We start from the raw sequence: 23920 nt of genomic DNA on the forward strand, positions 1-23920 counted from the left end.
GGCTACAATGAACATTGTGACTCTCATTTATTTTGGTGACAGTCCCACACCTGGGGACTAGAGCTATTTCTATAGTAGTCCGATCCCCAACTAATCAGACAATTATGGAATACCATATTTTTTTTCAAGTTATCACAAATACATTCTAATTTGACTTTTGCTGCATTTTCTCAACTTCTTTCTTTAACTCTATCACACGATCAAGAAGTCTCTGTCTTTTCTCGTCTCTGGTCGTATCATCTATGTCACTAGCAGATGATGTTTTATCTGTATCATAACTTTTTTGAGAACCTGTGGTAAAATCCGACCAGCATAGACTGGACTTGGCTTTGAGATGAGGAGGACTCATATTATCTGCACAAGTTGGGTGGTATCTCAATGGTGTGGGAGCTGCATGTTGAGGGGTATTGCACAATAGACTGGAAGAGGAAGAGATTCTTTCAAGATCTGTAGTTTTTCGTCTTGGAGGTGTTTCCTCATGAGAAAATGATGCAGGTGCCTCTTCAGGACTTGGAGGAGAAGGAACATCTGAAGATGATGGGTTGGTCTGGAGAGGAGAATGGTCAAGGACATTCTTTGCTACAGTTGAGTCTTGTTTGGGACCAGAATCACTTAGATATCCACATGGAGATGTTTCCTCATGAAAAAATGATGCAGGCGACTCTTGAGGACTTAGAGAAGAAGGAACATCTGAAGATGGTGAATGGGGCTGGAGAGGATAAAGGTCGAGGACATTCATTGCTACAGTTGAGTTTTGTTTGGCACCAGAATCACTTAGATATCCACATGGAGATGTTTTCTCATGAGAAAATGATACCGGTGACTCTTGAGGGCTTAGAGGAGAAGGAGCATCTGAAGATGATGGGTGGGTCTGGAGAGGAGAATGGTAAAGGACATTCTTTTCTACAGTTGAGTCTTGTTTAGCACCAGAATCACTTAGATATCCACATGGAGATGTTTCCTCATGAAAAAATGATGCAGGTGACTCTTGAGGACTTATAGAAGAAGGAACATCTGAAGATGGTGAATGGGGCTGGAGAGGATAATGGGTGAGGACATTTTTTGCTACAGTTGAGCCTTGTTTGGAACCAGAATCACTTAGATATCCACATGGAGATGATTTCTCATGAGCAAATGATACAGGTGACTCTTGAGGACTTAGAGGAGAAGGAGCATCTGAAGATAATGGGTGGGGCTGGAGAGGAGAACGGATCAGGACATTCTTTGCTACAAATGAGTCTTGCTTTGCATCAGAATCACTTTGATGATTTCTTTTTATAAAAGGTTGCTCGTTACTGAGATAAGGCAATTTTCTTTTAACTTGTCTTTCTGATTGTTCCCAAAAAGACACCTGGAGATGAAGAAGAAAGAGACATCAGATGGAGCCACAAATATAAAAATCACACAATGACATTCTGTTTGTGTATCATTGGTGTATATTCGCTACATGGCCAATGGTACATCACAGCCATACGTATTTGTAGAACATCTCTTTCTAAAACCTACAAAGCTGGGCACACTTTGTAGGAACCAGTTGGAACAATCAACCATACAAAAATCAATGCAAGGTGGTCAAGAAACCTATAACAAAGGCATAAGAAAAAATAATCATAAAGACAGCCCTTGTTTGTCTATAGGACCCGGATAACCCGGTAAATAGTATCCTAGCTTCAAAGTTAGTTAGTTTTATATATTATTTTTTTTTGGGGGGGGGGGGGGGGGGGGCATTTTGTATTTTTATGATGTTCACTGTGTGGTGTAAATGACATGCTGGGTCTATTAGGCTTTTGTAGATGGCAGACACTGATGCCATTGTCAGGGACTACTCTAACTAACTACTTAGATGCCATGGTATCTATTGACTATGGCATCTATGGAATTAAACTTTTGGGAGCGGAGTAATCTACTCTCCTGGCAGTTGCAGCAGGAGCCCAGCAATGTGTATCAGTCGTGCTCCTGCTGCTGTCCTCATGGGTACAGTGACAGTACCCACAAGATCACAGTGATGTATATATGTCATGGAGCATGAAGGGGTTAAAGGAGTTGTCTCAGCTGGACATTTATGACATATTATTAGGCTGTGCCTTAAATGTCTGATAGTGCGGGGCCCCCTAAAAAGGACGCTGTGCATGCGTGGTGTCTTCTCCATTCACTGTTATGGGACTTTCAAAAATAGCCAGCGAGTACTTGACTATTTTCAGAAGTCCCATTGCAGTGAATGGAGAAAGCCACGCTTACACAGTGTACTCTATATTAAGATAGGAGGGCCCTGCATCTATCGGACGTTGGTGGCATATACCTTCCATATGCAATAAATGTTGAGATGGGACAACCCCTTTAACTTGGCAATTTACCTGTAGACTCTTCACGGTAGAAGATCCTGAAGATGGACCAACATCGATGGGTTTCATTTCGTCTGGCAGATCACATCTTTCTTTATTGTATGATTTCACAATCGTTGCAGATTTCTCAGTCACACTGCCCACTATTCTGCGATCTTGCTGCTGCCGAAATGAGAAACTGCGCAGTATCACGCAGCCCAGGCTCTTGTGCTTGTATTTTCTATTTCTCAGTTTGGCCCTTGCCTGGGATTCGGTGGCCTCTGACTTCTCGGCTTCGCTTTTTTTATCGCTTGTGTTTGCTTCCTGGCTTTTAGGCAGTAAATACATAATGTTTTTGTAGATGTACAGAGTCTTGGCTTTCATCTCTATCATCTGTAGGTTGTGGTTGAGAACAAGAGATTTGCTGAAGTTTGACGATTCACTTTCAGAACTGGACTTATCCTCCTTGCTTGTTTGGGCCAGCTGTAATATGGCCAGTGCAATGTCTTTAGAACATTTCACAGGAACTAAGTAAGTCCCAAGGTCTTTCTTCGTCTGTTTGTCTGCTTTTCCCATAGATCTTACATTGGATGACTGACTTGTGTCACTCATTGTCACAGGAGAATGTTCTGCTGCTGTTGTTCTTGATTTGTGGCTCTTTGGTAACTTCTGAATAGTAATCGGTGACACAACTACGACAAAAGAGGCTTTGGTGCGACCTCCCAGTTGTCTTATTTTCTCCTGAACTGAAGAAGACAACATGGAGATCTGGACTTTTTTCACTTCTGCCTTTATAGGTATCTGAAAGTAGTAACCAAAAAGTTCAGGCTTTTCAGCCTCCATCATTCTTCTGCAATGCTCAAAAATTCTAGTTTAGATCTTCATGAGATGTCTGCATGCTAGGAGTAGATATTGAGAAGAAGAACCAACATTTGGTCGCTGGGTGAAATTTGGAATGTGCATTGTTATTAGATGATGAGATCTACATGGAACCAGCAATTCTCACACCTAAAAAGAATGAAAAAAATACTACATTGTAATTGGTAACAAACTGCCTTAAAATGTAGAAATGTTGCATTCTAACATGAGATCCTGAGAAGCTGGGGAACCTGAGTAAGTGACCATTCCTTTCGACTACTGCAGGCACATGCGTCCGTGTCATGCGTTCCCAGTGAGGACAGAGGAATATGCAGTTCCCTCTGTCCTTCAGGCCTAAGCTCAAAACTGCTGTTAGATCCGCACTCCATGTGTGTAACCAGAATGCCTGTGTACCACCTAAAGTGATTGCAACCATCAAGCTTGCTGTGCCTCTGCATAAGAAAAATGAATATTCTTGTGTTGCACCGAATATTCTTTTGCCGCAACATTTTCAGTGACGCATAGCACCCGGAAAAGGGTGAAATTGTTTTGCATTATCAGGGTGAAGCATGATATCACAAGGTTGCACAAAGGTGGTTTTGAGTTGGTGTCGCACAAGAGATGAGCACTGGCAAAGCCTACCAATACCGGAGGGACTGGCCAAACGTCTGCTGTGTATAGAATTCTGTTTTTAGCCGGAAATTAGATTTAGATCCCTTGTGGTTTGGATGGTTTTTAGGACATGTGTTTGTACAAGTTCTGAGAATAAGTGTAAAAACTGCAGCGCTCACCAGTGTGAGCAGTCTACGCGTTTCGGACCCCAAAACATTTGGATTCTTCCTCATGACTAATTGGTGACTGGATTTTATTCCTAATTAATAAAGAACTTCTTTTATGGGAAGTTGGACTTAACAAAACATTTTTTGGAAGTTCTGAGAATGCATCCAAGTCCCCCTAACATTTAATTGTAGTATTTTTAAGACTGGTTTCACCCACACACTTTTTATTTACATTATTTAAAAAATTCTGTAGGTAAATTGTGTGGACAAAAATACTGAACTGAAACTTCAAATACACATGAAGTCAACTTCTAAAAAATCTACAATTAGAGTTGTAAGTTTAGTTCCCATCCCGGACGGCAGAAAAAGTTTAAAGGGGTTTTCCAGAAATTAAGTATTGATGATCTACCCTCATAATAGGTAATCGATATGAGATTGGTGGAAGTCCAACACCCATTACCTCTGCTGATCAGCTATTTGAAGGGGCTGCAGCGTTCGGACTAATGCTGCTGCCTGGTCATAGTATACTAAGCACACGGCTGTACACCGTATAGTGCCCGGGTTTGGTATTTGGTATATTTGATAGCTTAATCCCAAACACTTAAATGTGACTGATGGACATTACTGGCCGAGGAAGAGGAATCAGTGATCGCCTGAATACCCCAGCCCCTTCCAACAGGTTTGGTGGGGGAGTTGGGCCCACCAATTAGATATTGATGACTTATCCTGAGGATAGGTCATCAGTATTTAAGTCCTGGACACCCCTGTAATGTTTAAAAAGCACAACTAGTGACCCCGTGTAGTGAACGGACATATAATACCTATTATGATATATATATATAATTGATATAATATCCATATAATATCCTTGTGACCCTCTTGTCTATTAGTGCTGGGAGCAATGGCTAGTAGGGTGGGAGACCGCTCTCTGTTCAGATGAGATTATGTGGCTTCTCCTTCTCAATGGACCCTTTGTTACTTAAAATGTGTCATGTAATTTTTCATTTCCCTTCTGTACATGGATATGGACAATTTCATATTGTTATAGCAGATCTCAAGGATCCAGGAACAATACCCCCTATGATCTGGGATCCCAGGATTGGGATTATCTACTAACAGCCTATTATCTGGGATCCCAGGAATGGGACCGTCTACTATTAGCTCAACCACAGAGATCCAAGAAACAGGATTCTCTACTATCACTTCATCCTTGGGAATCTCAGGAATGAGATCCTCTAGTGTCAGCTTATCCCCAGGAATCCCAGGAATAGGATCCTCTACTATTAGCTTATCCTCAGGGATCCAATGATTGGGATACTCTACTACTATCTTATCCTCAGGGATCCCAGGAGCAGGATCCTCTACTATCAGGTCATCCTCATGGATCCCAGGAACAGGATCCTCTACTATTAGTTTATCCTCACGTATCCCAGGAATGGTTACCTCTACTATTAGCATATCCTCAGGGATCCCAGGAACAGGATCCTCTACTATTAGATTACGCTCAGGGATCCCAGGAATGAGATCTCTACTATCACTTCATCCTCAGGGATCCCCGGAACAGGATTCTCTATTATCACGTCATCCTCAGGGATCCCCGGAACAAGATTCTCTACTATTACTTCATCCTTAGGGATCCCAGGAATGGGAACCTCTACTATTAGTTTATCCTCACGGATCCCAGGAACAGAATCCTCTACTATTAGTTTACCCTCAGTGATCCCAGGAACAGGATTCTCTACTATGACTTCATCCTCATGGATCCCAGGAATGGGATCCTCTACTATAAGTTTATCTTCAGATACATTTCTAAAGGGTTTGCTCTTGAAGTAAGGTTGTATGAAGTGAAACCCTTCAAGATCCTCTGTACCCTGTACGATGCATATCGCAATAGTAACCATTACTTACATCGACCTTGGTTCTTAGCGAGCTGTGTAAAAGTGAAAATAAGCTAGTTGTATGAGGACTCCTCTTCCGTATCACGCCCACATTCCTGGAACTGAACCAGTCCTTCCAGTATGTGACTCACTGCTTAGATACAATGCTGCCAGCTCTGGATAAACAAGTGCAGGGAAACACGGAAGAGCCTCGACACCCAGATCCCCTGACAGCTCACTAAGTCCCAGGAAACAGGATCCTCACTGCCAAGAAACATACGCTGGGCGGCTTAAGTGTGCAAAGAGATTTCTAATGAAACACATGCACTTTTCTGCCTTAAAGGGGTTATCCCATGACTAATCTAAAAAAAGAAAATCAGACATCACATAGGACATAGTAAATAGATTGGAGGGCACTCAATATCTAATGCTGCATGGAACACTCAAATGGAGTGAATGGAACCTCATGATGTATACAGTGAGATCTCCAACCTATTTTGAGTCTACAGGACCGCTCCGCTTATGGTGTATGTGAATGCAAACATTTGCTTTGACTCACTTGCATTTGAGTGTTTCATGCAGCATTAGATATTGAGCGCCCTCCAATCTGTTTACTATTTTTAATTCCTGATGTTAGTGCAGTACGCAGCCCTGCAGGATAATGCGATGTGAGGTCACGGTTACTTGGGCAAACGAGGGTTGCTATGGGTTACTCACAGTTTGTAGGTAGACCCTGGGCAGGCGTACAGCAGTGATGGAGAGGCTGGCACAGTAGTCCTCTGGGGCATTCTCTGTATATAGGGACCCAGCCTGATGGTAGATGAGGTGCCCTGGGTGTTGTAGGTGTTTAACCCCTTAAGGACACAGCCTTATTACACCTTAGGACCAGGCCATTTTTTGCAAATCTGACCAGTGTCACTTTAAGTGCTGATAACTTTAAAATGCTTTGACTTATCCAGGCCGTTCTGAGATTGTTTTTTCATCACATATTGTACTTCATGACACTGGTAAAATGAAGTAAAAAAAAATTATTATTTTTTGCATCAAAAAATACCTAATTTAACAAAAATTTTGAAAAATTAGCAAATTTCAAAGTTTCAGTTTCTCTACTTCTGTAATACATAGTAATACCCCTAAAAATTGTGATGACTTTACATTCCCCATATGTCTACTTCATGTTTAAGTTATTTTGTTAATGATATTTTATTTTTTGGGGATGTTACAAGGCTTAGAAGTTTAGAAGCAAATCTTGAAATGTTTCAGCAATTTACAAAAACCCAATTTTTAGGGACCACTACAGCTCTGAAGTCACTTTGCGAGGTTTACATAATAGAAACCACCCAAAAATGACCCCACACTACACCCCTCAAGGTATTCGAAACTGATTTTACAAAATTCGTTAACCCTTTAGGTGTTGCACAAGAGTTATTGGCAAATGTGGATGAAATTTGAGAATTTCATTTTATTGCCTAATTTTCCATTTTAACCCATTTTCTCCAATAACAAAGCAAGGGTTAACAGCCAAACAAGACTGTATCTTTATTGCCCTGACTCTGCCGTTTACAGAAACACCCCATATGTGGCCGTAAACTAGTGTACAGCCACACAGCGGGGCGTAGAGGGAAAGGTGCGCCATATGGTTTTTGGAAGGCAGGTTTTGCTGGACTGGTTTTTTGACACCATGTCCCATTTGAAGCCCCCCTGATGCAACCCTAGAGTAGAAACTCCATAAAAGTGACTGCATCTAAGAAACTGCACCCCTCAAGGTATTCAAAACTGATTTTATAAACTTCGTTAACCCTTTAGGTGTTGCACAAGAGTTATTGGCAAATGGGGATGAAATTTGAGAATTTCATTTTTTTGCCTAATTTTCCATTTTAACCCATTTTTTCCACTAACAAAGCAAGGGTTAACAGTCAAACAAGACTGTATCTTTATTGCCCTGACTCTGCCGTTTACAGAAACACCCCATATGTGGCCGTAAACTGCTGTACGGCCACACAGCGGGCGTAGAGTGAAAGGTGCGCCGTATGGTTTTTGGAAGGCAGGTTTTGCTGGACTGGTTTTTTGACACCATGTCCCATTTGAAGCCCCCCTGATGCACCCCTAGAGTATAAACTCCAAAAAAGTGACCCCATTTTAGAAACTACGGGATAGGGTGGCAGTTTTGTTGGTACATATGATTTTTGGTTGCTCTATATTACACTTTTTGTGCGGCAAGGTAACAAGAAATAGCTTTTTTGGCACTGTTTTTTTTTTTTGTTATTTACAACATTCATCTGACAGGTTAGATCATGTGGAAATTTTATAGAGCAGGTTGTCACGGACGCTGCGATACCTAATATGTATACAATTTTTTTTATTTATGTAAGTTTTACACAATGGATTAATTTTTAAAACAAAAAAAAGTTTTAGTGTCTCCATAGTCTAAGAGCCATAGTTTTTTCAGTTTTTGGGCGATTATCTTAAGTAGGCTCTAATTTTTGCGGGATGAGATGACGGTTTTATTGGCACTATTTTGGGGTGCATATGACTTTTTGATCACTTGCTATTACACTTTTTGTGACGTAAGATAACAAAAAATTGCTTTTTTTACAACGTTTTTTTTATTTTATTTTTACCATGGTCACCTGAGGGGTTAGGTCATGTGATATTTTTATAGAGCCAGTCGATACGGACGCGGCGATACCTAATATGTATACTTTTTATTTATTTATGTAAGTTTTACACAATGATTCCATTTTTGAAACAAAAAAAATCATGTTTTAGTGTTTCCATAGTCTAAGAGCCATAGTTTTTTCAGTTTTGGGGCGATTATCTTGGGTAGGGTATGATTTTTTCGGGATGAGATGACGGTTTGATTGTTACAATTATGGCGTACATACGACTTTTTTGATCACTTTTATTACCTTTTTTGGGAAGTAAGGTGGGCAAAATTTAAATTTCATCATAGTTTTTTATTTTTTATTTTTATGGCGTTCACCGTTCGGGTAAAGTAACATGAGCGTTTTATAGATCAGGTCGTTACGGATGCGGCGATACCAAACATGTGTAGGGAATTTTATTTTTTTCATTTTTAATCAGTGATAAATGTGTTTTTTGATTTTTACTTTATTTTCACTTTTTTTCACTTTCTTTTTGCCCCAGACCCACTTGGTTCTTGAAGATCCAGTGGGTCTGATGTCTGTATAATACAGTACAGTACAATATATATTGTACTGTACTGTATTTTACACTTTGTCTGAACAGATCTATGCCTTTTAGCACAGATCTGTTCAGCACCATGGGCAGCAGGACGCCTGAGAAGGCGTCCTGTTGCCATGGGAACCTTCCCCGTCTGCTCAGTAGTGTTCAGAACTTCGCAGACGGGGAAGGGTAAGGACGGGGCTGTCGGGGGGCTGTCTGGGGGCTCTCTCCCTCCCCATCGGGGGGCTGCAAAGGCACAGCAGCCCCCCGATGGGAGAGGGAGGGAGCTCCCTGCGCTTTTAACCTTTTCCATACAGCGGTCCGTACGGACCGTGGTATGGAAAGGGTTAAACGGCTGACATCGCAGCACAGATGTCAGCTGTTTATACCCTGGTATACCCACTAGACGCCAACGATTATTCAAGGGGAGGCGGGCGGGGGATCGCGATCCCGCCTGCCGCACCGCCCACCTCCCGCACCGCCCGCAACCCTCCCCCTGCACCTTCCACCGGGCTAAAATCACTCAGGGGTGCAGGGGGGGGGGGGGGTTACAGATATATTTTAGGAATACTAAAGTTTCTGATCAGAAACTGCAGAAATCGCAGCAAACCGCAGGTCTGAATTGACCTGCGGTTTGCTGCGATCGCCGACATGGTGGGGTCACGGGACCCCCCCGCGCATTTAGCCTAGGTGCCTGCTCAATGATTTGAGCAGGCACCGGGTTCCGATCACTGCCAGCCGCACGGCAGTGATCGAAAATACACAGGGCATACATGTACGCCCTGTGTCCTTAAGTACCAGGGCACAAGGGCGTACCTGTACGCCCTATGTCCTTAAGGGGTTAATGTGCCGGGGGCAAAGTCCCTTTAAGATAAATAAATTATAGTGAGCACTCAATATCTGTGGTCATATATCAGGCCAAATATATATTTTAAATAATTTATTAGGTCATAAAATTATGCATACAATAAATGGGATAGATATAGGCAGTATATAGGATATAGTATAAAATAATATATATATGGTAGCTTGCTCTATTACAAATATACAGTATATTATATAAACGAAAAAATCACAATGTTATTATACCTGCTTTGCCCAAACCCATTCTGGCAGCTGGGTTTGGGCAAAGCAGGTATAATAACATTGTGATTTTTTCGTTTATATAATATACTGTATATTTGTAATAGAGCAAGCTACCATATATATATTATTTTATACTATATCCTATATACTGCCTATATCTATCCCATTTATTGTATGCATAATTTTATGACCTAATAAATTATTTAAAATATATATTTGGCCTGATATATGACCACAGATATTGAGTGCTCACTATAATTTATTTATCTTTCTATTGTCCATTGTTATGTGGTTAGGGTGAACCACATCATAGTTAGAGCACCAACCCTGGTAATCAGAAGGGTGAGCCACTATAAACCCAAAAAGTCCCTTTAAGGTTCGTGATGCCAGTGCCTGTAACGGTGGCACACCGGTTGATGATAGTGGTAATAAGTGAGGAACACGTTGTTGTGGTGGACCAAAACTTCCTTTACTGGAAACAGTTAACTTTATACAGTCTTTGGTAAAGTTCCAGGTACAGCAGCAGTAATAAGCAGGCTTTATATATATGGCAGGCACAATGTTCTTGCAAGATACACAGAGGGTAAAAACACTTACAGACCAGGCTGCACTATTCCTCAGAACTCCTGGCTGTCTTTATCCCAAGGCCTGTATGCCCTAATGCTGGCTTTATCCTTGGTAGAAAACTTGCTCAGGTATATATCTTTGCTTTAGGCAAAATCCTTCTGCCCTTCAGCACTCTTGTCTAGCTGGAATACTGGCTCTGCTCTGCTTGGTTATGGGAACTTGGTTTCTCAGGAGGCAACTCTTCCCCTGGTGACAAATCTTCTGAGCTAACTCTGGCTCAATATCCTCAGGCTGGCTGGTCCACTCTCCCTGGCCTCCTGGTGTCAACTAGAAACCTGGGCTGTCTAGTTTCATGTCAGAGCCTGCACCTCAGCCCCACTCTGGCTAAAGTGTCTTCTGGCCTCTGACTCTACACACACTCTCCCTGAACAGGACCTGACTATATATATTAGGGGTTCCCTAGCTCCCTCTACTGTCTTGGAGGAGGAATTACACCCTAACAGGCCTAATACACATTTAAAGCAGGGAAATGCACATAAATAACATGAATAAAGTGACATTTTGCATATAAAACACAATAGCCCTGTTCCACAGGAGGTGGAGTACGACGTGGCCCAATTGACCCTTGTGTAGTGCCCACATTTGCCTAGTGGGGCACTACATTAGGTGCGCCTTTTTTGGAGTGAGCACCTGGTCCACTGTTCTGGGTGAGTAGAGCAACTGGTCCCATTTATTTACTCAATCATATAGGACATGACAATCTCTAACAAAGCCAGAACCAGCCCTGTACCTGACATGGATCCAGAGAGCTCCCTAGATTTAGGGGAGTGTCTTTTCTGCTGCAGCTCAGGGGGCGTGTCCATGCTCTCCCTATCACGACTCAAGAGTCAGGTGACGGATGAAACTGAGCATGTGCGACCATCTCAGTGAGCAGCTCCACAGCTTCCACTCAGCCCTGTCTACAGCCTGAGTTCGGCTGGGTTCATGTTACACTGCTCTAAGGGCGGAGCGCATCACTCGCTGGGCTGTGTGGGTTAGGTCAGGTGACCTCGCTGACCAACCCTGGCTCTCCTGCAGGCACTTAAGTGGCTCTGCCCTATTCCCAGACGCCTCAGTGTCAAGGTCCTTGTCTTTTGCTAAAGAGTCTGATAACCACTTGTGTTCCTGACCTATACTTCCTCCCTGGACTCTGCTTATCGTCTGATCCCTCCCTGCCTGCTTGCTTTGACTCTACTGTTGCTGAACCGGATTGCCTGACCTGTACCTGTGCCTCCTGCCCTGACCTTTTGCCTGTCTGACTACGTCTCTATCTCACACGATAAGGATTCTACTTAGTACGTTCACTATCTATATTTGTGTCACACTGCCTGAAGAACGTATTTAAGAGAAAATAATAAAGTGCTTATTAATATCTAGTTAAAACGGGAAATAACTGTACATCACTTTCGTGACTTTCAGGCTCCAGACTAAAGTAATGTAGTTCAGGAAATAAATACACCCACTACATAACATATAGTCTGGACTAAATCCTTATCCTGCTGGCACATTGGTGCCAATATGTTGTTGTGCCTTTTCATAGGTAAATGCATTGATATCCAATTCATTATTGTCAAGATGGATATTCATTGCCTTCAAGAGCCATGCTCGACTTTAGTTACAATTTTGTATGTCTTGAGTAGGTGAAATTAAGGTCACACAAAGGTTTATACTCTTCAGTGTTATTCTTCTGGTGAATGTACCAGTCTGAGAAGAGGCCTCCTTGTCTACTTTTAAATTTATGACAGGAGAAAAAGATAAGCTCTATGCAGCTGGTGATAATTACCTATACAATTAGACATTTATTAATGAAGCAAAATATATAATATGTATGTATTCATTTAATGAGCCTTAGTTAGTCCTTAGCATAAGACAATCAGTAGGACATATATATGTTTGTTTATATTATATTGTTATATGTTACGAAGACAACATGTATCCAGTATATTGTATATATTTCTCATTAGAAGAGTGTCTGTGAAGCTGTGTGTTTTGTAACCGTTAATCACATCTTTTGTATGACAGAGGAGGTACTGATATCTCTGTGAGAAAACAAGGCTATTTACGATCCATAAATTTGCAGTGTGAGAAACGTTTAAAGAGACGCCTAGAGGTCTGTCTCTAATTGCTACAAGTGTCAGAATTAATCCCTATGGCTTTGAATTAAAGCTTCTAAGGTCAAAATGTATATTCAGACTTATATAAGTTAACCCTTTATACTATGACGCAGATAGCTTATACAGCAGTGCCACCTAGGTATGAGTAGGTGACATTACAACAGTAGCAAAAGTGCATCCTGGGTAAGGTTATGATGTCACATTTTTTATCAATGGTCACGCCCATCTGACAATGATTAGAATGCTCCAAACTAGGAAGGTGTGTCTAACATAGAAACATAGAAACATAGAATGTGTCGGCAGATAAGAACCATTTGGCCCATCTAGTCTGCCCAATATACTGAATACTATGGATAGCCCCCGGCCCTATCTTATATGAAGGATGGCCTTATGCCTATCCCATGCATGCTTAAACTCCTTCACTGTATTTGCAGCTACCACTTCTGCAGGAAGGCTATTCCATGCATCCACTACTCTCTCAGTAAAGTAATACTTCCTGATATTACTTTTAAACCTTTGCCCCTCTAATTTAAAACTATGTCCTCTTGTAGCAGTTTTTCTTCTTTTAAATCTTCTCTCCTCTTTTACCTTGTTGCTTCCCTTTATGTATTTAGCAGTTTCTCTCATCTCCCCTCTGTCTCGTCTTTCTTCCAAGCTATACATGTTAAGGTCCTTTAATCTTTCCTGGTAAGTTTTATCCTGCAATCCATGGACTAGTTTAGTAGCTCTTCTCTGAACTCTCTCTAGAGTATCTATATCCTTCTTACCAAAGTTATATGTGTGAAAATAGTCCAGGATGGGGCGGAAGGATACAGTTATCTCTTCTAAGTTATATCCTTGGATGGATTTGCCCATCTTGAGGTCATGTGATGTGTAGTTGGTTAGAGGGGGGGGGGGGGGGGTGGAATGTATTCAGCATTCTATAATGATGTCTAGGATTAGACAGGCCCATCCTGATATCATGAGGTTTTCTCTGAACAGAAGTGATGTATATAAATGATGTTCCTACTTTGATATCCTAACCTAATAATAGCTCGGTTATATTGTGACAAGTTATTTCCACTCACATGTATTGTTAAGCTTGTAATGCTTTATATTAACGCTATGTATATTCATTTGCATGTATCTTTGTGTTTATTTACTGTGTTTATAATCTTGTAACCAATAAATCCGCATATTTTTATAATACCTGTGTATTATTGTAGAATGCAGAACTACATTTTATCATTAACATCATCTCACGTCAAAAAGAACTTATTTATCTGAGGAAATAGTCGGACTCAGATGTGAATTGTATCAATTAGGTTGTCTACAATTGACCAGGTCATGATTTTAAGAATTTATGACAAATTTTATTTTTTTATTTTTTTATGATTAATAATTTTTATGACCATAATTAATAATTCTTAATTGAATTATTACCACCCGACAATGTGCTGGAGAAGGAATCAGGACACGGTTCTTATATTTGAACCCGGCACAGGTGCGTTCAGTAGCAGTCCTATCTAGCGTAAATTGCAGAGCAGCTGATAGTGAATCAAAAGCTGGAGGCCCTGTTACGAGAGGAATCAGTAATATCTTCCAGTCTCATAATCTAATAGTCTGTGAAACACGTCACACACCGTATCAGGGCTTTCCAGCATAAAGCATCCACACAGTATTAATTAATTCTATGGACGCGCACTCAGCTGCCTACATCTGCCTACCCATTCATGCAGGACAGCACTGGGTCTCGGTATCGGACCGCGTTCACACTACCAGGTCAGCTGTTGCGCTGCCTGACACTTGGTCTGCACCCTGCCTATAGAGCCGTGTCCTAAGTGGAGATCACCGGCTCAACGCGTTTCAACATGACATGGTCTGCCACGTATCATCAGGAGCAAAAGTCTCTCAGTAAAGGTAAGCCTGTAGAGGAAAGAATGCCTCACACTTCTGCTTGTCAAGGCTCCGGCGCTATGATGGCCGTACGCGGCCGCACGGACCCCGAAAGGATATCAGACAAGCCCCGCCTGTAGAGGAGGTGTGTGCTAGTGCTCCGCGAATCATGGAAAGGCGCGTCATCTGATGTTCGCCCCCGGATCCGCCCAGCACTCTGGTCACTACACACGCCTCCTCATAATTGCGCAACATGCGCTACTGTATTGGGGGAACCGAAAGTTGCGGCTTAACATATATCATATAAACGCCTCGTTCCAATGTGGGTATAATAGAGGACCTTTACAGGTGACAGATCAGTATCCATCTACATCAATTCTAGAACCATTACATAACGGATACACACACCAGACCTACAGCACTGTGTAGTTCAGGAAATAAATATACCCACTACATAACATATAGTCTGGACTAAATCCTTATCCTGCTGGCACGTGGTATTCACAGAGAGGTGGGAAGATTCCCTTAATAAATGCTCTAGGACGTTGATAGAGCTCCTGATTGGGCTTGACCGTGGGTCGCTTGAGCAGACAGAAAAAGAAATTGACACAGTTAAGACGAAGTTACAAGAGATTCTCAATAAAGAGGACTTTGATAACTTTGACACCTCACTGGGACCAGATTTGGATACCTGGGAAAGGAATATTCAGGAACAGAAATCCCAAAAATTCCAGCGTGACCTCACAGACTTTCAGTCTAACAGAGAGTACAGGTGGCAACAGAGGCGAGATAGGAGTGGGTCGGTGACAGCATCCCTATCAGGAATCTCACTAACTTCTGACGAAACATGTGGAGAGCCTTTTTTAGGAACACTGGGGGTGCTGGAGGGCGGCACAGATCGAGTTGGAAACCAACATATACCAAGCACCCCCAGACCAAAAAGGAGAGCCAGAAATATGGAGACGACAGGCAAACGATACAGGAGGAACTATAGGCAGGGGCGTAGCTATAGGGGGTGAAGAGGTAGCAGTTGCTACCGGGCCCAGGAGACTGAGGGGCCCAAAAACCCTTGTACCACATGAGAAGACACCTGTTTTATAGAAGGTGCATGCTGGTCAAGTTACACCTCTGGCTGGAGGGAAGGTGTTAGGTCAAGAATTTGGCATGGTGGGGGGTGCAGTTTAAATTTTTGCCTCAGGCAGCAGAAAGGCAATGTGCTTTCCTGCCCCTGGCCACAAATTAATGAGGGATGGGGGGGCCCAAGCTAAACTCTTGCACCACGGCCCATGAGCCTTTAGCTACGCCCCTGACTAAAGGTAATCAATCTCTCTACATATAGGCTCACTGACACACAGGTCCAGGTCCTCCAGAAGGGACTCACTTTTGCCCCGTCGGGCAAGTTTGATTATTTTATGGCTGTGAAGGACCTTGAGCTGTTTGGCAGGAATTTAGCAGAGGTGACAGTACTGCTCAATTTACCACTGAGGCTGAGAAACAGGCACTCCGTGATCTACAGGCCTTACTAGATGAACAGGAGGCACCTCCATCTGCCAGCAAAATGCCTCTGCATCTGTGCCACCGATCACATTTCCCCCAACAATATTTGTGCCCAAATGTTGATATTTTTGTCAAGCTGGTCAAGCATGATTTTGAACAGCTGGCGGGCTATTATGGCCATAAGAATCTAACCTATGACCAACATCGGGCCATAAAAGAACTCCGCGATCCGAAGGATATTGTGATCAAACCTGCGGATAAAGGGGGAAATGTTGTGATCTGGCCTGCACAGATGTATGAAAAGGAAGCTTTTAGACAGTTGGGAGACAAGGACTGTTATAAACGTTTAGATACCAACCCCACCACCAGGTTTAAAGCAGAATTAGATTGTATTCTAGACTCCGGGGTAGAAAATAACATTCTGCCAGTACGACTTAAGGAGGGCTTGTTGGTGGATCATCCAGTGACTCCCACCCTGTATCTGCTGCCCAAAATCCACAAACAGTTACAAACCCCCCCGGGTGCCCTATTGTGTCCAGGGTGGGAAGTCTCTGTGAACGTGTCAGCAGATTTGTGGATTTCTATCTGAGGGGATGCGTGGAGACCCTGCCGTCCTATGTCAGGGACACCTCTGATGTATTGAGGAAACTCAATGGGGTGTCGCTGGAGGGGGACATGTGGCTGGTTACATGTGATGTAGAGGCCCTATACACGTCGATATGCCACGACCACGGGATCAGGGCCTGCCAATACTTTTTAAGCATGGCTAATCTTGATCCGGACATCATTGTGTTTGTGATTGAGCTTCAGGACTTTATCTTGAAACACAATTATTTTACATTCAAGGACAGCCTCTTCCTACAGCTCCGGGGAACAGCGATGGGGGCGACTTGTGCGCCCTCCTATGCCAGCCTGTTCCTCGGAATGTGGGAAAGAGAGATTGTCCAGAATCTTCCGGAATATGGCTCTGTGGTCTCGTGGTCGCGGTATATCGACGATGTTCTTTTCATCTGGCAGGGCACGGAGTGCCAGCTTCTGTCCTTCCTCCAGCAACTCAATAACAACACCCTTAACATCAGGCTTACATGGCACTACAGCCAGGATAGGATGGAATTCCTGGATATACTTATCTGCAGGGAGAGGGACGGCCGGGTCTCCACGGATCTCTATAGAAAGCCCACTTCCACTAACACTTTGCTACACGCCAAATCTGCACACTATCCACAAACAGTGAGGGCCATTCCGGTGGGGAAATTTTTGCGCCTTCGACGGGTCTGCTCCAGCGACCAGAAATTTGAGATGCAGTCTGGGGAGTTGTCTAGGAGGTTCTGTAAGAGGGCCTACAATCAGGTTGATATCAGGAGGGGCTATAAATGTGCCAAGTCTGTGAATAGGGACTCTCTCTTGACTAGCAATAGACCTAAGATTGACAATGCCAGCTGCCGATTTATTACTCCTTTCAACATGCTGTGGCGAAAAATATGCAAAATACTCACTAAATATTGGCCTATACTGCTTTCGGACAGTGACTTGCGGGCGACACTTCGTGACTATCCTCAGGTGACTTGGCGACGGTCAAAAAAATCTTGGTGACTTGCTTGCCAGTAGTCACTATATATCCCCCTCGCCATCGTACATCTTTGGCAGCAAGGGGCCAAAATGGGGCTCTTATCCGTGCAATAACTGCATGTAGACATATGGTTCGGTCCTCTACATTTGGGGATTCCGAGGGCAGATGTGAGTACCACATTGTGCAACACATCACATGCTGGACTGCATCTGTGATATATCTGATCACCTGCCCTTGCAAGCTCCTGTATGTTGGGATGACCACCAGGGAGCTGCGTGTTAGGATACTCGAACACGCAAGTAAAATTCGCCAGGCAGCGACTACTGCACAGGATGAGTTGACCCAATTTCAACCCATAGCCCTGCATTTTAGGGACCACCACAGGGGGGACCCTCGTGGGTTACAATGTATGGGTACTGACAGGGTCTCCTTGGGCTGCCGTGGAGGGGATGTCAAGAAGTGCTTCCTGCAAATGGAGACCAAATAGATTGTTCTGCTTAAGAGTGAGATCCCTAAAGGTCTCAATGAGACTGTTAGCTTCAAGTCTTTTCTATAAATCGTGCTTTTTATCCTATTATGTGTTCGTTTTTACCTTGTATTCATTGTTGTTATTTGTATTTTCATAGTATATCTGATTGCTGCGATGGTGTGGTCCTTTTTGGAGATCTTTGCGTTTTGACCCAGAGCAGAACATTCTTTATGGAGCAATGGACCTCGACTGTTTACCAACATTATAATATCTATCCCATACTTTGGGAAATAACTGTTGTTTCTTATGTTCTGCTCTTTTAATAGGTTTATCCGTGTGGTCATATTAGAGGGAGGCTTTATGGCTCTATTATGTACGTGTTTATTTCCTTTTGGCTCTGTGGCTATTTCGCTCAGGGCCTAATTGCACTATGCACTCTAAATGGTCTCATAATAATAATTTTTATGCCCAGTATAAATTTTTCACTTATATGGATTATTATTACATTTTTATCTATTTATTATTAATTTTGTGCACATGTCAGTTTATGAAATATGGTAATATTACTATGACTGTTGTATTGATCACATGAATTCATCTAATAGGGGTATGGGAGAGTATATTTCTCTCTTTTGATGCCTATGCATCCATACTCCTATTTTATTTAGCTATAATTATTGACTTATTCACTTATGTTATCAAATATTTTCGCATTAGCACTATATTATACAGTCACTGTAGTTTGTTTATGTTGTTTGAGCTTAACGCCATTACCCCACGCACGGTATGGGTCAGCGTAATTACTATGATTTACATCTATTAAGGGACGACCGCACGGGTCTACTTCTTTGTTAATATGCCCCTATACTGTAGTATATGTAGTTATATAATATTTCACTATACCACTTCTTAGGCTATATTAATATAGGGTCACATATATGTAGGGATCTGTATGTATTCTCAATGGAGAGTGACGGAAGTGGCATTATACTGCTCGTCAAATACTACCCCGATATGCTGTACCCCTGAATAGACACCATACACTATTATTACCTTGCGTTCCTTATGTTTTACATGCAATATCTCCACCTGGCACATGCACATCACACTGGTGCGCTGTTCGGGCGGCATCATGCAGGCGCTCCTATACCGGGCTTTCTGTGGGCCGGCTGACGCGCGCCCGCGTGTCATGTGATCGGACTGGTGGGGGGTGTGGCTGCACGATCCCGGTCTGGTCATGTGACGCGGTGGGCGTGCCTTGGAGGCTGGGTGGCGCGCCTCTATGATGTCACGCCCTGCAACACTGGGCTTATGCGCTAATTATGTGCCGGCTGTGGACCACACCATTTAAGGACGAAGTCTGTTATTTTACCTCCTGACGAAGCCTGTCCAGGCGAAACGTGCGTCGAGGTGCAGCTCTGGTCGCAGGCTCTGGGTCCAGCATATCATGGGTAATTGATGTCTTGTTGTCATGCACGGCTAGCTCGTTACTTTGCTGTTACTTCGTTACTTTGTTGTTACTGCTTGCACTTAGCACACTTGCCCTGCCTGCACTATAGCTATCTGGTTATTGCATTTCTATGCGGCCATTCCTGTTACCCGGGGCGGGCAAGTCTGCTACGTGTGATCACACTCACCTTGTATATGCATGCAGCATACATATCATTATATGTTATTCTAGGGAACCTACAATTCTCATACATCTATGCTGCTTTATACCCAGGGCTGCGACCCCTTTTCCCTGTTAGTTGGGTTTTTGTGAGGGAGGTTGTACATGACCCCATTACCTGAGGTCTCCCTCCCTCCTCTATTCATGTGCCTTATGTCATATATTTTTGTTATTTGAATATGTCAACACACTTCTGTATATGTCCGCACTTAGTAAACAGCAGTGGAGGAAACCATAGTTGTGTCATACAGTTGCTACTCATTGCACATTGCTACTCCGGAAAGAAGCAATGTGGATCTTCAAGCTACAAAGTATCCATCCGAGAGGTCTGAATGAAGCTATTTCATATGCTTGCTTCATCTAATCCAACTGTATGACACAACTGTGGTTTCCTCCACTGCTGTTTACTAAGTACGGACATATACAGAAGAGTGTTGATGTCCTCTCCTGATAGTCTCCCTTGAAGCCTTACCCTCGTCACTGTGATTGGCATGTAGTTGCAGAGAACAGGGATGGAGATTGACCCGCAGGGAGGATAGGTGACACAGTGCTGTAGGTCTGGTTTGTGTATCCGTTATGTAATGGTTCTAGAATTGATGTGGATGGATACTGATCTGTCACCTGTAAAGGTCCTCTATTATACCCACATCGGAACGAGGAGTTTATATGATATATGTTAAGCCGCAACTTTCGGTTCCCCCAATACAGTAGCGCATGTTGCACAATTATGAGGAGGCGTGTGGATCCGGGGGCGAACATCAGATGACGCGCCTTTCCATGATTCGCGGAGCACTAGCACACACCTCCTCTACAGGCGGGGCTTGTCTGATATCCGTGCGGCCGCGTACGGCCATCATAGCGCCGGAGCCTTGACACGCAAAAGTGTGAGGCATTCTTTCCTCGACAGGCTTACCTCTACTGAGAGACTTTTGCTCCTGATGATACGTGGCAGACCATGTCATGTTGAAACGCGTTGAGCCGGTGATCTCCACTTAGGACACGGCTCTATAGGCAGGGTGCAGACCAAGTGTCAGACAGCGCTACAGCTGGCCTGGTAGTGTGAACGCGGTCCGATACCGAGACCCAGTGCTGTCCTGCATGAATGGGTAGGCAGATGTCGGCAGCTGAGTGAGCGTCCATAGAATTAATTAATACTGTGTGGATGCTTTATGCTGGAAAGCCCTGATACGGTGTGTGACGTGTTTCACAGACTATTAGATTATGAGACTGGAAGATATTACTGATTCCTCTCGTAACAGGGCCTCCAGCTTCTGATTCACTATCAGCTGCTCTGCAATTCACGCTAGATAGGACTGCTACTGAACGCACCTGTGCCGGGTTCAAATATAAGACCCGTGTCCTGATTCCTTCTCCAGCATATATTGGCACCAACGTGCCAGCAGGATAAGGATTTAGTCCAGACTTTATGTTATGTAGTGGGTGTATTTATTTCCTGAACTACATTACTTTAGTCTGGAGCCTGAAAGTCATGAAAGTGATGTACAGTTATTTCCCGTTTTAAGTAGATATTAATAAACACTTTATTATTTTCTCTTAAATACGGTCATCAGGCAGTGTGACACTGACTACGTCTCTGCCTCATCCTTCGGTCCTGCACCATCGCTCCTGGTAACGTCTCTGCTCGCCTGACTACGTTTATACTTCGGGTACCTAGTCAGGTACCTCCTGGTTTGCCTGGACCAGCTGCCACTGACTCGGGGATTGCTCTGGAGTAGCTCCTGGCAACCACTCTAACGGCTCAAGTCTATCCTCACCATCAGAGGCTCTAGTAAAAACCAGGTAGTTGCTTAGACACCCCCCTCCAGAGTATAGCCAGTCAGTGGCACAGTGGGTCCACACCCGCTGTTCCGTGACAGCAGGAAGCGGTAGAGCCACCGTCTCTGTTAGTATCGGCGGTCACATGACCACCGGGGATGTCAGGGGCAGAGCTGCAGGGTCTAAGGAGACCTTGCTCAGCTCTGACTGTGTGTAATGCCTGTAACTGGGTCTCTTGTGGATGCCCCAGTTACAGTGGAAACAGTGAAAAAAAAAAGTTTAAAAAAAAAGTCAGTGTCCTCCAGAGGTCTTTTAATGACCTCCTGTTGGACATATTATGTGCCAAAAATAAATTAAAATATAAGTAAAAAAAATAAAATAAAATACAAATAAAAAAAAATGAAAAAAATAAAAAATGCAGTCGCTAACAGAAACCGTCACCATCATGGGTGGATTGGCCATAGACCCTAGAGGGAAATTTCCTGGTGGGCCGATGCCCAGATGGCCACCCAAGTCCTTTTGGCCACCAGCCAGGTACGTAAAGACCTGATGTTCTCAGCATTAATTAATGTATTGCCATCCTCAGGACAATGATACAGTTTCATACTGTGGCTTGGGTGGCAGTATTTTGTGCTGCCTCATGGTATTGCTGGCCCTGCCTACTTCTGTTATCCCGCCTTTGGACCCACCTACAACATGGGGCCACTTTTAGGTTTTTTTCCAGGGCCTTTTTAAGTTCCCAGTCTGCCCCTGGTCACCTTAGTCACCCCGTTTGCTCAAACCTATACATGTTACATATGATGTACGATCGTCACAAAATAGGAAACCCATTGCAGTAATACATTTTTGTGTCGGTTTTAATATTTAAGAAATAAAAAGCCATAATTAAAAAATAAATACTTTTTAATAATAATTAGCCGTTTTTCCTCCAAATTATACCTAAATAAAGGAAAAAAACATCTAAAAAAAGTAAAAACATCTAAAGTCAAGTAAAAAACAAACAAAAAAAACCCACTAAAATTAAAGTCAAACAAATAAAAAAGCTATGGTCACAAAACCACCACGTGCACAAAATCACAAAAACTTGCCTGGACATTTAGGCCTTTTTTGAGCCCGGTCAAAAAAGGGTAAAAATGACAAACTTAAAGAGGACCTTTCACCTATTATGACAATGTGAACTAAGTATACAGCCATGGAGAGCGGCGCCCGGGGATCTCACTGCCCTTACTATTATCCCCGGGCGCCGCTCCGTTCTCTCCCAAAATGCCCTCCGGTATCTCCGCTCACTAAGTTATAGTAGGCGGAGATTCCAGTCACTAAGTTATAGTAGGCGGAGATTCCAGTCACTAAGTTATGGTAGGCGGAGTCTGCCCTTGTTCTGCTCTAGCGCTGGCCAATCGCAGCGCAGAGCTCACAGCCTGGGAGGTTGTTTTCTCCCAGGCTGTGAGCTCTGCAATGCGATTGGCCAGCGCTACAGCAGAACAAGGGCAGACTCCGCCTACCATAACTTAGTGAGCGGAGATACCGGAGGACATAGCGGGAGAACGGAGCGGCGCCCGGGGATAATAGTAAGTGCAGTGAGATCCCCGGGCGCCTCTCTACATGTCTGTATAGTTAGTTCATAGTGTAATAATCGGTGAAAGGTCCTCTTTAAAAAGAGAAAAAAAAATCTTCCTCTTACCCTTAAGGATCTTTCACACCACAGTACTTGCTGTCAGTATATGGAGCGTATTTTCTGCACTGGATTCCGCGAATAGGGCTGTTCACATGGGCGTTTCAGATTGTCAGTATGGGGTCTGTGTCCCCACCGCGGGGTGGCAGATCGCTGTCTGCACATCGCAGCACCATGGGTCCCAGTACTGGCTTACCTTGTAGGAGACGCAGGCGCCCGCCAGCATACCGCCGCATCCGTCCTCACTGCCAGGTGCCATCTGATGCGCTATAGCACGCGCACCTCTCCCTTTCTTATAGGAGTAGGCAGCTGGTTCCTGATTCCCATCCCCATCCGGAGGCCGGACTATTTGTATTTAAGGCAGCTTCACTCATCATGAAGTGCCCAAGCGTGGTTGTTGTACCTCTTGACTCCCGCTGAAGCATTCCTCTGTGTCTGTTTATTGGATTTCCTGGATTCTGACCTCTGCTTCGTTTGACTACGCATCTGCCTGCCGTCTGTTTATTGGATCACCTGGATTATAGACCTTTGCACTGCCTGACTACGCGTCTGCCCATCGCCTCCT

The 23920-nt window shown here is 43.5% G+C and overlaps 1 protein-coding gene across 2 annotated transcripts; it reads right to left on the reverse strand.

Annotated features, from left to right (window-relative positions):
* Nucleotides 1–21: 21 nt before the first annotated feature.
* On the reverse strand, nt 22–23491 carry LOC120996604 (proteoglycan 4-like). Of its 2 annotated transcripts, none has more exons than XM_040426631.1 (3): nt 23365–23491; nt 2355–3329; nt 22–1351 (listed from the first exon to the last, which is right to left on the reverse strand). In XM_040426631.1, exons 2-3 carry the CDS (start codon nt 3165–3167, stop codon nt 146–148), a joined length of 2019 nt encoding a protein of 672 aa, XP_040282565.1. In that variant the 5' UTR covers nt 3168–3329; nt 23365–23491; the 3' UTR covers nt 22–145. The 2 variants fall into 2 exon arrangements, with proteins under 2 accessions (XP_040282565.1, XP_040282564.1); XM_040426630.1 differs by lacking the exon at nt 23365–23491 and adding an exon at nt 5867–5928.
* Between the last annotated feature and the right edge of the window lie 429 nt (nt 23492–23920).

Source organism: Bufo bufo, chromosome 3 (assembly GCF_905171765.1).
Source record: "Bufo bufo chromosome 3, aBufBuf1.1, whole genome shotgun sequence".
NCBI lineage: Eukaryota > Metazoa > Chordata > Amphibia > Anura > Bufonidae > Bufo > Bufo bufo.